This window comes from Oncorhynchus mykiss, chromosome 3 (assembly GCF_013265735.2).
Source record: "Oncorhynchus mykiss isolate Arlee chromosome 3, USDA_OmykA_1.1, whole genome shotgun sequence".
NCBI lineage: Eukaryota > Metazoa > Chordata > Actinopteri > Salmoniformes > Salmonidae > Oncorhynchus > Oncorhynchus mykiss.
The window spans coordinates 6,190,373-6,205,556 of record NC_048567.1 but is presented as its reverse complement, the minus strand read 5'-3'; the positions used below and the strand labels follow the sequence as shown (position 1 = coordinate 6,205,556).

General features: G+C 45.3%; 1 protein-coding gene across 1 annotated transcript in view; it reads right to left on the bottom strand.

Moving 5' to 3' along the window:
- The window catches only part of LOC110534148 (inversin), a 54,259-nt gene that overhangs the window by 23,364 nt on the left and 15,711 nt on the right, over positions 1-15,184 (bottom strand). Inside the window, exon 4 of the mRNA XM_036966930.1 lies at positions 2,116-2,289. Within this exon, the coding sequence (XP_036822825.1) occupies positions 2,116-2,289 (174 nt within the window). The remainder of the gene's footprint in view (positions 1-2,115; positions 2,290-15,184) is intronic.

Genomic DNA, 15,184 nt, shown 5'->3' with positions numbered 1-15,184 from the left:
TCTAGGCTCTAACCTCTAGGCTCTAACCTCTAGGCTCTAACCTCTAGGCTCTAACCTCTAGGCTCTAACCTCTAGGCTCTAACCTCTAGGCTCTAACCTCTAGGCTCTAACCTCTAGGCTCTAACCTCTAGGCTCTAACCTCTAGGCTCTAACCTCTAACCTCTAGGCTCTAACCTCTAACCTCTAGGCTCTAACCTCTAACCTCTAACCTCTAGGCTCTAACCTCTAACCTCTAGGCTCTAACCTCTAACCTCTAGGCTCTAACCTCTAACCTCTAGGCTCTAACCTCTAACCTCTAGGCTCTAACCTCTAACCTCTAGGCTCTAACCTCTAACCTCTAGGCTCTAACCTCTAACCTCTAGGCTCTAACCTCTAACCTCTAGGCTCTAACCTCTAACCTCTAGGCTCTAACCTCTAACCTCTAGGCTCTAACCTCCAAGCTATTTGCTCTAGAAATAACTGAACTAAATCAAAAAGCCCTGGAACATATTCTACATAAACACATAAAGCCTGAGGATTTAACATGACAGTAACAGTAACAATTACTGTAACAGTGACAGTAACAATGACTGTAATAGTGACAGTGACAGTAACATGACAGTAACAGTGACAGTGGCAGTAACGTAACAGTGACAGTAACAATGACTGTAACAATGACTGTAACAGTGACAGTAACAATGACTATAACAGTGACAGTAACAAAGACAGTAACAGTGACAATAACAGTGACAGTAATAATGACTAACAGTGACAGTGACAGTAATGACTGTAAGTAACTGTAGTGACAGTGACAGTAACAATGACAGTAACAGTGACAGTATTAATGACTGTAACAGTGACAGTGACAGTAATAATGACTGTAAGTAACAGTGACAGTAACAGTGACAATAACAGTGACAGTAATAATGACTGTAACAGTGACAGTAATAATGACTAAGTGACAGTAACAGTAACAATGACAGTAACAGTGACAGTAACAATAACTGTAATAGTGACAGTGACAGTAACAATGACTTTAACAGTGACAGTAACAGTAACAATGACAGTAATAATGACTGTAACAATGACAGTAACAGTGACAATAACAGTGACAGTAATAATGACTGTAACAGTGACAGTAATAATGACTAAGTGACAGTAACAGTAACAATGACAGTAACAGTGACAGTAACAATAACTGTAATAGTGACAGTGACAGTAACAATGACTTTAACAGTAACAATGACAGTAACAGTGACAGGAACACTGACTGTAAAAGTGACAGTAACAGTAACAATGACGATAACAGTAACAATGACTGTAACAGTGACAGTAATAATGACAGTGACAGTAACAGTGACAGTAATAATGACTGTAACAGTGACAGTAATAATGACAGTGACAGTAACAGTGACAATAACAGTGACAGTAATAATGACCGTAAGTGACAGTAACAGTGACAGTGACAATGATAGTAACAGTGACAGTAACAATGACTGTAATAGTGACAGTAACAATGACTGTAACAGTGACAGTAACAATGACTGTAATAGGGACAGTAACAATGACAGTAACAATGATTGTAATAGTGACAGTGACAGTAACAGTGACAATAACAGTGAAAGTAATAATGACTGTAACAGTGACAATGACTGTAAGTAACAGTAACAGTGAGAGTAATAATGACTGTAACAGGGACAATGACTAAGTGACAGTAACAGTAACAGTAATAATGACTGTGACAGTGACAGTATCAGTGACAGTATGCTATAACAGAGATATCACCTCCTCTATGGCTGTTGTTAGAGATCTATTCAGGACATACTGAAACCAGTGTCATCTGACATGCTGATGATGCATATTGGATTATTACAGAACTAACAGACAGATAGACATCATCGCTACAGACAGAGGGGGCCTGTCTGTGTGTGCGTGCGTGTAGAATGTATTTGGCACAACTGTCTGCCTTGAAGAGTCAGGACAAAGCAGCCAATTGTCATGTGTGTGTGTCTCTGGATTGCGCAGAACTCCACGTGAACTCTAATTCAGTCAATCAAATCAAAGAGCCGGGACAGTTCCATAACAAGTATGTTTGATAGAACTATTACCCAACTTTGTAAACAGTGTGTGTGGTACCTTGTTCTTGTCCTGTGTATCCACCTCTCCAGGTCCTATGTGTTTGAGCAGCAAGGCCAGGGGTTTGGGGGAGGAGTGACGGGTCGCCAGGTGGAGGGGTGTTACCTCCTCTAGATCCTTCTGCAGCCAATCAGCACGACGCGACAGGAGCAGCTTCAGAAACCGCACGTTCCCCTGGAGCACACACACACACACTCACTCTCTCTATGGTGTCTTATCCAAATCCATCATCATCCATCTGTCCTTTCCTATTGGTTCTCACTCTCTCCTCTCTCTTCTCTGTTCTTTCCTATTGGTTCTCAGACTCTCTCCTCTCTGTTCTTTCCTATTGGTTCTCACTCTCTCCTCTCTGTTCTTTCCTGTTGGTTCTCACTCTCTCCTCTCTCTTCTCTGTTCTTTCCTATTGGTTCTCAGACTCTCTCCTCAGTTCTTTCCTATTGGTTCTCAGACTCTCTCCTCTCTCTTCTCTGTTCTTTCCAATTGGTTCTCAGACTCTCTCCTCTCTGTTCTTTCCTGTTGGTTCTCAGACTCTCTCCTCTCTCATCTCCTCTCTGTTCTTTCCTATTGGTTCTCAGACTCTCTCCTCTCTGTTCTTTCCTGTTGGTTCTCAGACTCTCTCCTCAATCTTCTCCTCTCTGTTCTTTCCTATTGGTTCTCAGACTCTCTCCTCTCTGTTCTTTCCTGTTGGTTCTCAGACTCTCTCCTCTCTCTTCTCCTCTCTGTTCTTTCCTGTTGGTTCTCAGACTCTCTCCTCTCTGTTCTTTCTTGTTGGTTCTCAGACTCTCTCCTCTCTCTTCTCCTCTCTGTTCTTTCCTGTTGGTTCTCAGACTCTCTCCTCTCTGTTCTTTCCTGTTGGTTCTCAGACTCTCTCCTCTCTGTTCTTTCCTGTTGGTTCTCAGACTCTCCCCTCTCTGTTCTTTCTTGTTGGTTCTCAGACTCTCTCCTCTCTCTCTTCTCTGTTCTTTCCTGTTGGTTCTCAGACTCTCTCCTCTCTCTTCTCCTCTCTGTTATTTCCTGTTGGTTCTCAGACTCTCTCCTCTATGTTCTTTCCTATTGGTTCTCAGACTCTGTCCTCTCTCTTCTCTGTTCTTTCCTATTGGTTCTCAGACTCTCTCCTCTCTCTTCTCTGTTCTTTCCAATTGGTTCTCAGACTCTCTCCTCTCTGTTATTTCCTGTTGGTTCTCAGACTCTCTCCCCTCTCATCTCCTCTCTGTTCTTTCCTATTGGTTCTCAGACTCTCTCCTCTCTGTTCTTTCCTATTGGTTCTGAGACTCTCTCCTCTCTGTTCTTTCCTATTGGTTCTGAGACTCTCTCCTCTCTGTTCTTTCCTGTTGGTTCTCAGACTCTCTCCTCTCTGTTCTTTCCTGTTGGTTCTCAGACTCTCTCCTCTCTCTTCTCCTCTCTGTTCTTTCCTGTTGGTTCTCAGACTCTCTCCTCTCTGTTCATTCCTGTTGCTTCTCAGACTCTCTCCTTTCTCTTCTCCTTGCTGTTCTTTCCTATTGGTTCTCAGACTCTCTCCTCTCTGTTCTTTCCTGTTGGTTCTCACTCTCTCCTCTCTCTTCTCTGTTCTTTCCTATTGGTTCTCAGACTCTCTCCTCTGTTCTTTCCTATTGGTTCTCAGACTCTCTCCTCTCTCTTCTCTGTTCTTTCCAATTGGTTCTCAGACTCTCTCCTCTCTGTTCTTTCCTCTTGGTTCTCAGACTCTCTCCTCTCTCATATCCTCTCTGTTCTTTCCTATTGGTTCTCAGACTCTCTCCTCTCTGTTCTTTCCTATTGGTTCTGAGACTCTCTCCTCTCTGTTCTTTCCTGTTGGTTCTCAGACTCTCTCCTCTCTCTTCTCCTCTCTGTTCTTTCCTGTTGGTTCTCAGACTCTCTCCTCTCTGTTCTTTCCTGTTGGTTCTCAGACTCTCTCCTCAATCTTCTCCTCTCTGTTCTTTCCTATTGGTTCTCAGACTCTCTCCTCTCTGTTCTTTCCTGTTGGTTCTCAGACTCTCTCCTCTCTCTTCTCCTCTCTGTTCTTTCCTATTGGTTCTGAGACTCTCTCCTCTCGGTTCTTTCCTGTTGGTTCTCACTCTCTCCTCTCTCTTCTCTGTTCTTTCCTATTGGTTCTCAGACTCTCTCCTCTCTGTTCTTTCCTGTTGGTTCTCAGACTCTCTCCTCTCTCTTCTCCTCTCTGTTCTTTCCTGTTGGATCTCAGACTCTCTCCTCTCTGTTCTTTCCTGTTGGTTCTCAGACTCTCTCTTCTCCTCTCTGTTCTTTCCTATTGGTTGTCAGACTCTCTCCTCTCTGTTCTTTCCTGTTGGTTCTCAGACGAACTCCTCTCTCTTCTCCTCTCTGTTCTTTCCCATTGGTTCTCAGACTCTCTCCTCTCTGTTCTTTCCTGTTGGTTCTCAGACTCTCTCCTCTCTCTTCTCCTCTCTGTTCTTTCCTATTGGTTCTCAGACTCTCTCCTCTCTGTTCTTTCCTGTTGGTTCTCAGACTCTCTCCTCTCTGTTCTTTCCTGTTGGTTCTCAGACTCTCTCCTCTCTGTTCTTTCCTGTTGGTTCTCAGACTCTCTCCTCTCTGTTCTTTCCTGTTGGTTCTCAGACTCTCTCCTCTCTGTTCTTTCCTGTTGCTTCTCAGACTCTCCCCTCTCTGTTCTTTCTTGTTGGTTCTCAGACTCTCTCCTCTCTCTCTTCTCTGTTCTTTCCTGTTGGTTATCAGACTCTCTCCTCTCTCTTCTCCTCTCTGTTATTTCCTGTTGGTTCTCAGACTCTCTCCTCTCTGTTCTTTCCTATTGGTTCTCAGACTCTGTCCTCTCTCTTCTCTGTTCTTTCCTATTGGTTCTCAGACTCTCTCCTCTGTTCTTTCCTATTGGTTCTCAGACTCTCTCCTCTCTCTTCTCTGTTCTTTCCAATTGGTTCTCAGACTCTCTCCTCTCTGTTATTTCCTGTTGGTTCTCAGACTCTCTCCTCTCTGTTCTTTCCTATTGGTTCTGAGACTCTCTCCTCTCTGTTCTTTCCTGTTGGTTCTCAGACTCTCTCCTCTGTTCTTTCCTATTGGTTCTCAGACTCTCTCCTCTCTCTTCTCTGTTCTTTCCAATTGGTTCTCAGACTCTCTCCTCTCTGTTCTTTCCTGTTGGTTCTCAGACTCTCTCCTCTCTCATCTCCTCTCTGTTCTTTCCTATTGGTTCTCAGACTCTCTCCTCTCTGTTCTTTCCTATTGGTTCTGAGACTCTCTCCTCTCTGTTCTTTCCTGTTGGTTCTCAGACTCTCTCCTCTCTCTTCTCCTCTCTGTTCTTTCCTATTGGTTCTGAGACTCTCTCCTCTCTGTTCTTTCCTGTTGGTTCTCAGACTCTCTCCTCTCTCTTCTCCTCTCTGTTCTTTCCTGTTGGTTCTCAGACTCTCTCCTCTCTGTTCTTTCCTGTTGGTTCTCAGACTCTCTCCTCAATCTTCTCCTCTCTGTTCTTTCCTATTGGTTCTCAGACTCTCTCCTCTCTGTTCTTTCCTGTTGGTTCTCAGACTCTCTCCTCTCTCTTCTCCTCTCTGTTCTTTCCTGTTGGTTCTCAGACTCTCTCCTCTCTGTTCTTTCCTGTTGGTTCTCAGACTCTCTCCTCTCTGTTCTTTCCTGTTGGTTCTCAGACTCTCTCCTCTCTCTTCTCCTCTCTGTTCTTTCCTGTTGGTTCTCAGACTCTCCCCTCTCTGTTCTTTCTTGTTGGTTCTCAGACTCTCTCCTCTCTCTCTTCTCTGTTCTTTCCTGTTGGTTCTCAGACTCTCTCCTCTCTCTTCTCCTCTCTGTTATTTCCTGTTGGTTCTCAGACTCTCTCCTCTCTGTTCTTTCCTATTGGTTCTCAGACTCTGTCCTCTCTCTTCTCTGTTCTTTCCTATTGGTTCTCAGACTCTCTCCTCTCTCTTCTCTGTTCTTTCCAATTGGTTCTCAGACTCTCTCCTCTCTGTTATTTCCTGTTGGTTCTCAGACTCTCTCCCCTCTCATCTCCTCTCTGTTCTTTCCTATTGGTTCTCAGACTCTCTCCTCTCTGTTCTTTCCTATTGGTTCTGAGACTCTCTCCTCTCTGTTCTTTCCTGTTGGTTCTCAGACTCTCTCCTCTCTGTTCTTTCCTGTTGGTTCTCAGACTCTCTCCTCTCTCTTCACCTCTCTGTTCTTTCCTATTGGTTCTCAGACTCTCTCCTCTCTCTTCTCCTCTCTGTTCTTTCCTGTTGGTTCTCAGACTCTCTCCTCTCTGTTCATTCCTGTTGCTTCTCAGACTCTCTCCTTTCTCTTCTCCTTGCTGTTCTTTCCTATTGGTTCTCAGACTCTCTCCTCTCTGTTCTTTCCTGTTGGTTCTCACTCTCTCCTCTCTCTTCTCTGTTCTTTCCTATTGGTTCTCAGACTCTCTCCTCTGTTCTTTCCTATTGGTTCTCAGACTCTCTCCTCTCTCTTCTCTGTTCTTTCCAATTGGTTCTCAGACTCTCTCCTCTCTGTTCTTTCCTGTTGGTTCTCAGACTCTCTCCTCTCTCATATCCTCTCTGTTCTTTCCTATTGGTTCTCAGACTCTCTCCTCTCTGTTCTTTCCTATTGGTTCTGAGACTCTCTCCTCTCTGTTCTTTCCTGTTGGTTCTCAGACTCTCTCCTCTATCTTCTCCTCTCTGTTCTTTCCTATTGGTTCTGAGACTCTCTCCTCTCTGTTCTTTCTTGTTGGTTCTCAGACTCTCTCCTCTCTCTCTTCTCTGTTCTTTCCTGTTGGTTCTCAGACTCTCTCCTCTCCCTTCTGCTCTCTGTTCTTTCCTATTGGTTCTCAGACTCTCTCCTCTCTCTCTCTCCTCTCTGTGCTTTCCTGTTGGTTCTCAGACTCTCTCCTCTCTGTTCTTTCCTGTTGGTTCTCACACTCTATCCTCTCTCTTCTCCTCTCTGTTCTTTCCTATTGGTTCTCAGACTCTCTCCTCTCTGTTCTTTCCTGTTGGTTCTCAGACTCTCTCCTCTCTGTTCTTTCCTGTTGGTTCTCAGACTCTCTCCTCAATCTTCTCCTCTCTGTTCTTTCCTATTGGTTCTCAGACTCTCTCCTCTCTGTTCTTTCCTGTTGGTTCTCACTCTCTCCTCTCTCTTCTCCTCTCTGTTCTTTCCTATTGGTTCTGAGACTCTCTCCTCTCTGTTCTTTCCTGTTGGTTCTCACTCTCTCCTCTCTCTTCTCTGTTCTTTCCTATTGGTTCTCAGACTCTCTCCTCTCTGTTCTTTCCTGTTGGTTCTCAGACTCTCTCCTCTCTCTTCTCCTCTCTGTTCTTTCCTGTTGGATCTCAGACTCTCTCCTCTCTGTTCTTTCCTGTTGGTTCTCAGACTCTCTTCTCCTCTCTGTTCTTTCCTATTGGTTGTCAGACTCTCTCCTCTCTGTTCTTTCCTGTTGGTTCTCAGACGAACTCCTCTCTCTTCTCCTCTCTGTTCTTTCCCATTGGTTCTCAGACTCTCTCCTCTCTGTTCTTTCCTGTTGGTTCTCAGACTCTCTCCTCTCTCTTCTCCTCTCTGTTATTTCCTATTGGTTCTCAGACTCTCTCCTCTCTGTTCTTTCCTGTTGGTTCTCAGACTCTCTCCTCTCTGTTCTTTCCTGTTGGTTCTCAGACTCTCTCCTCTCTGTTCTTTCCTGTTGGTTCTCAGACTCTCTCCTCTCTGTTCTTTCCTGTTGGTTCTCAGACTCTCTCCTCTCTGTTCTTTCCTGTTGGTTCTCAGACTCTCCCCTCTCTGTTCTTTCTTGTTGGTTCTCAGACTCTCTCCTCTCTCTCTTCTCTGTTCTTTCCTGTTGGTTATCAGACTCTCTCCTCTCTCTTCTCCTCTCTGTTATTTCCTGTTGGTTCTCAGACTCTCTCCTCTCTGTTCTTTCCTATTGGTTCTCAGACTCTGTCCTCTCTCTTCTCTGTTCTTTCCTATTGGTTCTCAGACTCTCTCCTCTGTTCTTTCATATTGGTTCTCAGACTCTCTCCTCTCTCCTCTCTGTTCTTTCCTATTGGTTCTGAGACTCTCTCCTCTCTGTTCTTTCCTGTTGGTTCTCAGACTCTCTCCTCTCTCTTCTCCTCTCTGTTCTTTCCTGTTGGTTCTCAGACTCTCTCCTCTCTGTTATTTCCTGTTGGTTCTCACACTCTCTCCTCTCTCTTCTCCTCTCTGTTCTTTCCTATTGGTTCTCAGACTCTCTCCTCTCTGTTCTTTCCTGTTGGTTCTGAGACTCTCTCCTCTCTGTTCTTTCCTGTTGGTTCTCAGACTCTCTCCTCTCTCTTCTCCTCTCTGTTCTTTCCTATTGGTTCTGAGACTCTCTCCTCTCTGTTCTTTCCTGTTGGTTCTCAGACTCTCTCCTCTCTCTTCTCTTCTCTGTTCTTTCCTGTTGGTTCTCACACTCTCCTCTCTCTTCTCCTCTCTGTTCTTTCCTGTTGGTTCTCAGACTCTCTCCTCTCTCTTCTCCTCTTTGTTCTTTCCTATTGGTTCTCAGACTCTCTCCTCTCTGTTCTTTCCTGTTGGTTCTCACACTCTCTCCTCTCTCTTCTCCTCTCTGTTCTTTCCTATTGGTTCTCAGACTCTCTTCTCTCTCTTTCCTCTCTGTTCTTTCCTATTGGTTCTCAGACTCTCTCCTCTCTCATCTCCTCTCTGTTCTTTCCTATTGGTTCTCAGACTCTCGCCTCTCTGTTCTTTCCTGTTGGTTCTGAGACTCTCTCCTCTCTGTTCTTTCCTGTTGGTTCTCACACTCTCCTCTCTCTTCTCCTCTCTGTTCTTTCCTATTGGTTCTGAGACTCTCTCCTCTCTGTTCTTTCCTGTTGGTTCTCAGACTCTCTCCTCTCTCTTCTCCTCTCTGTTCTTTCCTATTGGTTCTCAGACTCTCTCCTCTCTGTTCTTTCCTTTTGGTTCTCAGACTCTCTCCTCTCTCTTCTCCTCTCTGTTCTTTCCTGTTGGTTCTCAGACTCTCTCCTCTCTGTTCTTTCCTGTTGGTTCTCAGACTCTCTCCTCTCTGTTCTTTCCTATTGGTTCTCAGACTCTCTCCTCTCTCTTTCCTCTCTGTTATTTCCTATTGGTTCAGACTCTCTCCTCTCTGTTCTTTCTTGTTGGTTCTCAGACTCTCTCCTCTCTCTCTTCTCTGTTCTTTCCTGTTGGTTATCAGACTCTCTCCTCTCTCTTCTGCTCTCTGTTCTTTCCTATTGGTTCTCAGACTCTCTCCTCTCTCTCTCTCCTCTCTGTGCTTTCCTGTTGGTTCTCACACTCTATCCTCTCTCTTCTCCTCTCTGTTCTTTCCTATTGGTTCTCAGACTCTCTCCTCTCTGTTCTTTATTGTTGGTTCTCAGACTCTCTCCTCTCTCTTCTCCTCTCTGTTCTTTCCTGTTGGACCTCAGACTCTCTCCTCTCTGTTCTTTCCTTTTGGTTCTCAGACTCTCTCCTCTCTCTTCTCCTCTCTGTTCTTTCCTGTTGGTTCTCATACTCTCTCCTCTCTGTTCTTTCCTGTTGGTTCTCAGACTCTCTCCTCTCTGTTCTTTCCTATTGGTTCTCAGACTCTCTCCTCTCTCTTTCCTCTCTGTTATTTCCTATTGGTTCAGACTCTCTCCTCTCTGTTCTTTCTTGTTGGTTCTCAGACTCTCTCCTCTCTCTCTTCTCTGTTCTTTCCTGTTGGTTCTCAGACTCTCTCCTCTCTCTCTCTCCTCTCTGTGCTTTCCTGTTGGTTCTCAGACTCTCTCCTCTCTGTTCTTTCCTGTTGGTTCTCACACTCTATCCTCTCTCTTCTCCTCTCTGTTCTTTCCTATTGGTTCTCAGACTCTCTCCTCTCTGTTCTTTCCTGTTGGTTCTCAGACTCTCTCCTCTCTGTTCTTTCCTATTGCTTGTCAGACTCTCTCCTCTCTCTTCTCCTCTCTGTTCTTTCCTATTGCTTGTCAGACTCTCTCCTCTCTGTTCTTTCCTGTTGGTTCTCAGACTCTCTCCTCTCTGTTCTTTCCTGTTGGTTCTCAGACTCTCTCCTCTCTGTTCTTTCCTATTGGTTCTCAGACTCTCTCCTCTCTCTTTCCTCTCTGTTCTTTCCTATTGGTTCTCAGACTCTCTCCTCTCTGTTCTTTCCTATTGGTTCTCAGACTCTCTCCTCTCTCTCTCCTCTCTGATCTTTCCTGTTGGTTCTCAGACTCTCTCCTCTCTCTTCTCCTTTCTGTTCTTTCCTATTGGTTGTCAGACTCTCTCCTCTCTGTTCTTTCTTGTTGGTTCTCAGACTCTCTCCTCTCTCTCTTCTCTGTTCTTTCCTGTTGGTTCTCAGACTCTCTCCTCTCTCTTCTGCTCTCTGTTCTTTCCTATTGGTTCTCAGACTCTCTCCTCTCTCTCTCTCCTCTCTGTTCTTTCCTGTTGGTTCTCAGACTCTCTCCTCTCTTCTCCTTTCTGTTCTTTCCAATTGGTTGTCAGACTCTCTCATCTCTGTTCTTTCTTGTTGGTTCTCAGACTCTCTCCTCTCTCTCTTCTCTGTTCTTTCCTGTTGGTTCTCAGACTCTCTCCTCTCTCTTCTGCTTTCTGTTCTTTCCTATTGGTTCTCAGACTCTCTCCTCTCTCTCTCTCCTCTCTGTTCTTTCCTGTTGGTTCTCAGACTCTCTCTTCTCTCCTCTCCTCTCTGTTCTTTCCTGTTGGTTCTCAGACTCTCTCCTCTCTGTTCTTTCCTGTTTGTTCTCAGACTCTCTCCTCTCTGTTCTTTCCTGTTGGTTCTCACTGTCTCCTCTCTGTTCTTTCCTATTGGTTCTCAGACTCTCTTCTCTCTCTCTCCTCTCTGTTCTTTCCTATTGGTTCTCAGACTCTCTCCTCTCTGTTCTTTCTTGTTGGTTCTCAGACTCTCTCTTCTCTCTTCTCCTCTCTGTTCTTTCCTGTTGGTTCTCAGACTCTCTCCTCTCTGTTCTTTCCTGTTGGTTCTCAGACTGTCTCCTCTCTGTTCTTTCCTATTGGTTCTCAGACTCTCTTCTCTCTCTCCTCTCTGTTCTTTCCTATTGGTTCTCAGACTCTCTCCTCTATGTTCTTTCCTGGTAGTTCTCAGACTCTCTCCTCTCTGTTCTTTCTTGTTGGTTCTCAGACTCTCTCCTCTCTTCTCTGTTTTTTCCTGTTGGTTCTCAGACTCTCTCCTCTCTCTTCTCCTCTCTGTTCTTTCCTATTGGTTCTCAGACTCTCTCCTCTCTGTTCTTTCCTGTTGGTTCTCAGACTCTCTCCTCTCTGTTCTTTCCTGTTGGTTCTCAGACTCTCTCCTCTCTCATCTCCTCTCTGTTCTTTCCTATTGGTTCTCAGACTCTCTCCTCTCTGTTCTTTCCTATTGGTTCTGAGACTCTCTCCTCTCTGTTCTTTCCTGTTGGTTCTCAGACTCTCTCCTCTCTCTTCTCCCCTCTGTTCTTTTCTATTGGTTCTGAGACTCTCTCCTCTCGGTTCTTTCCTGTTGGTTCTCAGACTCTCTCCTCTCTCTTCTCCTCTCTGTTCTTTCCTATTGCTTGTCAGACTCTCTCCTCTCTGTTCTTTCCTGTTGGTTCTCAGACTCTCTCCTCTCTGTTCTTTCCTGTTGGTTCTCAGACTCTCTCCTCTCTGTTCTTTCCTGTTGGTTCTCAGACTCTCTCCTCTCTCTTCTGCTCTCTGTTCTTTCCTATTGGTTCTCAGACTCTCTCCTCTCTCTCTTCTCTCTGTTCTTTCCTGTGGGTTCTCAGACTCTCTCCTCTCTTCTCCTTTCTGTTCTTTCCTATTGGTTGTCAGACTCTCTCCTCTCTGTTCTTTCCTGTTGGTTCTCAGACTCTCATCTCTGTTCTTTCCTATTGGTTCTCAGACTCTCTCCTCTCTCTCTTTCCTCTCTGTTCTTTCCTATTGGTTCTCAGACTCTCTCCTCTCTGTTCTTTCCTGTTGGTTCTCAGACTCTCTCCTCTCTGTTCTTTTCTGTTGGTTCTCAGACTCTCTCCTCTCTGTTCTTTCCTGTTGGTTCTCAGACTCTCTCCTCTCTCTTCTGCTCTCTGTTCTTTCCTATTGGTTCTCAGACTCTCTCCTCTCTCTCTCCTCTCTGTTCTTTCCTGTTGGTTCTCAGACTCTCTCCTCTCTGTTCTTTCCTATTGGTTCTCAGACTCTCTCCTCTCTCTTCTCCTCTCTGTTCTTTCCTGTTGGTTCTCAGACTCTCCTCCTCTCTGTTCTTTCCTGTTGGTTCTCAGACTCTCTCCTCTCTGTTCTTTCCTATTGGTTCTCAGACTCTCTCCTCTCTCTTCTCTTATCCTCTCTGTTCTTTCCTATTGATTCTCAGACTCTCTCCTCTCTGTTCTTTCCTGTTGGTTCTCAGACTCTCTCCTCTCTGTTCTTTCCTGTTGGTTCTCAGACTCTCATCTCTGTTCTTTCCTGTTGGTTCTCAGACTCTCTCCTCTCTGTTCTTTCCTGTTGGTTCTCAGATTCTCTCCTCTCTCTTCTCCTCTCTGTTCTTTCCTGTTGGTTCTCAGACTCTCTCCTCTCTCTTCTCTGTTCTTTCCTATTGGTTGACAGACTCTCTCCTCTCTCTTCTCCTCTCTGTTCTTTCCTGTTGGTTCTCAGACTCTCTCTTCTCCTCTCTGTTCATTCCTGTTGGTTCTCAGACTCTCTCCTCTCTGTTCTTTCCTGTTGGTTCTCAGACTCTCTCCTCTCTCTTCTCCTCTCTGTTCTTTCCTGTTGGTTCTCAGACTCTCTACTCTCTCTTCTCTGTTCTTTCCTATTGGTTGACAGACTCTCTCCTCTCTCTTCTCCTCTCTGTTCTTTCCTGTTGGTTCTCAGACTCTCTCTTCTCCTCTCTGTTCATTCCTGTTGGTTCTCAGACTCTCTCCTCTCTGTTCTTTCCTATTGCTTCTCAGACTCTCTCCCCTCTCTTTCCTCTCTGTTCTTTCCTATTGGTTCTCAGACTCTCTCCTCTCTGTTCTTTCCTGTTGGTTCTCAGACTATCTCCCCTCTCTTTCCCCTCTGTTCTTTCCTGTTGGTTCTCAGACTCTCTCCTCTCTGTTCTTTCCTGTTGGTTCTCAGACTCTCATCTCTGTTCTTTCCTATTGGTTCTCAGACTCTCTCCTCTCTCTCTTTCCTCTCTGTTCTTTCCTATTGGTTCTCAGACTCTCTCCTCTCTGTTCTTTCCTGTTGGTTCTCAGACTCTCTCCTCTCTGTTCTTTTCTGTTGGTTCTCAGACTCTCTCCTCTCTGTTCTTTCCTGTTGGTTCTCAGACTCTCTCCTCTCTCTTCTGCTCTCTGTTCTTTCCTATTGGTTCTCAGACTCTCTCCTCTCTCTCTCCTCTCTGTTCTTTCCTGTTGGTTCTCAGACTCTCTCCTCTCTGTTCTTTCCTATTGGTTCTCAGACTCTCTCCTCTCTCTTCTCCTCTCTGTTCTTTCCTGTTGGTTCTCAGACTCTCCTCCTCTCTGTTCTTTCCTGTTGGTTCTCAGACTCTCTCCTCTCTGTTCTTTCCTATTGGTTCTCAGACTCTCTCCTCTCTCTTCTCTTATCCTCTCTGTTCTTTCCTATTGATTCTCAGACTCTCTCCTCTCTGTTCTTTCCTGTTGGTTCTCAGACTCTCTCCTCTCTGTTCTTTCCTGTTGGTTCTCAGACTCTCATCTCTGTTCTTTCCTGTTGGTTCTCAGACTCTCTCCTCTCTGTTCTTTCCTGTTGGTTCTCAGATTCTCTCCTCTCTCTTCTCCTCTCTGTTCTTTCCTGTTGGTTCTCAGACTCTCTCCTCTCTCTTCTCTGTTCTTTCCTATTGGTTGACAGACTCTCTCCTCTCTCTTCTCCTCTCTGTTCTTTCCTGTTGGTTCTCAGACTCTCTCTTCTCCTCTCTGTTCATTCCTGTTGGTTCTCAGACTCTCTCCTCTCTGTTCTTTCCTGTTGGTTCTCAGACTCTCTCCTCTCTCTTCTCCTCTCTGTTCTTTCCTGTTGGTTCTCAGACTCTCTACTCTCTCTTCTCTGTTCTTTCCTATTGGTTGACAGACTCTCTCCTCTCTCTTCTCCTCTCTGTTCTTTCCTGTTGGTTCTCAGACTCTCTCTTCTCCTCTCTGTTCATTCCTGTTGGTTCTCAGACTCTCTCCTCTCTGTTCTTTCCTATTGCTTCTCAGACTCTCTCCCCTCTCTTTCCTCTCTGTTCTTTCCTATTGGTTCTCAGACTCTCTCCTCTCTGTTCTTTCCTGTTGGTTCTCAGACTCTCTCCCCTCTCTTTCCCCTCTGTTCTTTCCTGTTGGTTCTCAGACTCTCTCCTCTCTGTTCTTTCCTGTTGGTTCTCAGACTCTCTCCTCTCTCTTCTCCTCTCTGTTCTTTCCTGTTGGTTCCCAGACTCTCTCCTCTCTTCTTTCCTATTGGTTCTCAGACTCTCTCCTCTCTCTTCTCCTCTCTGTTCTTTTCTGTTGGTTCTCAGACTCTCTCTCCTCTTCTTTCCTATTGGTTCTCAGACTCTCTCCTCTCTCTTCTCCTCTCTGTTCTTTCCTGTTGGTTCTCAGACTCTCTCCTCTCTCTTCTCCTCTCTGTTCATTCCTGTTGGTTCTCAGACTCTCTGTTCTTTCCTATTGCTTCTCAGACTCTCTCCCCTCTCTTTCCTCTCTGTTCTTTCCTATTGGTTCTCAGGCTCTCTCCTCTATGTTCTTTCCTGTTGGTTCTCAGATTCTCTCCTCTCTCTTCTCTTCTCTGTTCTTTACTGTTGGTTCTCAGACTCTCTCCTCTCTCTTCTCTGTTCTGACTCTCTCCTATCTAATCCTTCCAGCCTCATCGTTTGACAGATCTATCTGCTGACTGAGCATGCATGTGAGAGTATGTGTAAGTTTTGAGAAAGTGTGTATGTATATATGTGTGTGCACATGCAAATGTGTGTCCATGTAGGCCTGTGTGTGTATGGGTGTGTGTGTGAGTGTGTGTGTACATATGGTCTATCCTCCCTATTCTCAGTCCAATTAGATCAGTAATCCCAGAAGTCTTTCCCTGTCTCAGCTAGATATTGATCAGGTGTCAGAGAGAGAGGACTCCCATCACCCCACACACATTAGAATTGGAGTGTGTGTGTGTGTGTGTTAGAGTGTGTGAGCACCCTCCTCCGCCCCTCCAGCCACCGCTCCTCACCTGCCCTGACAGCAACCCCCCACAAGGTTAATAAACA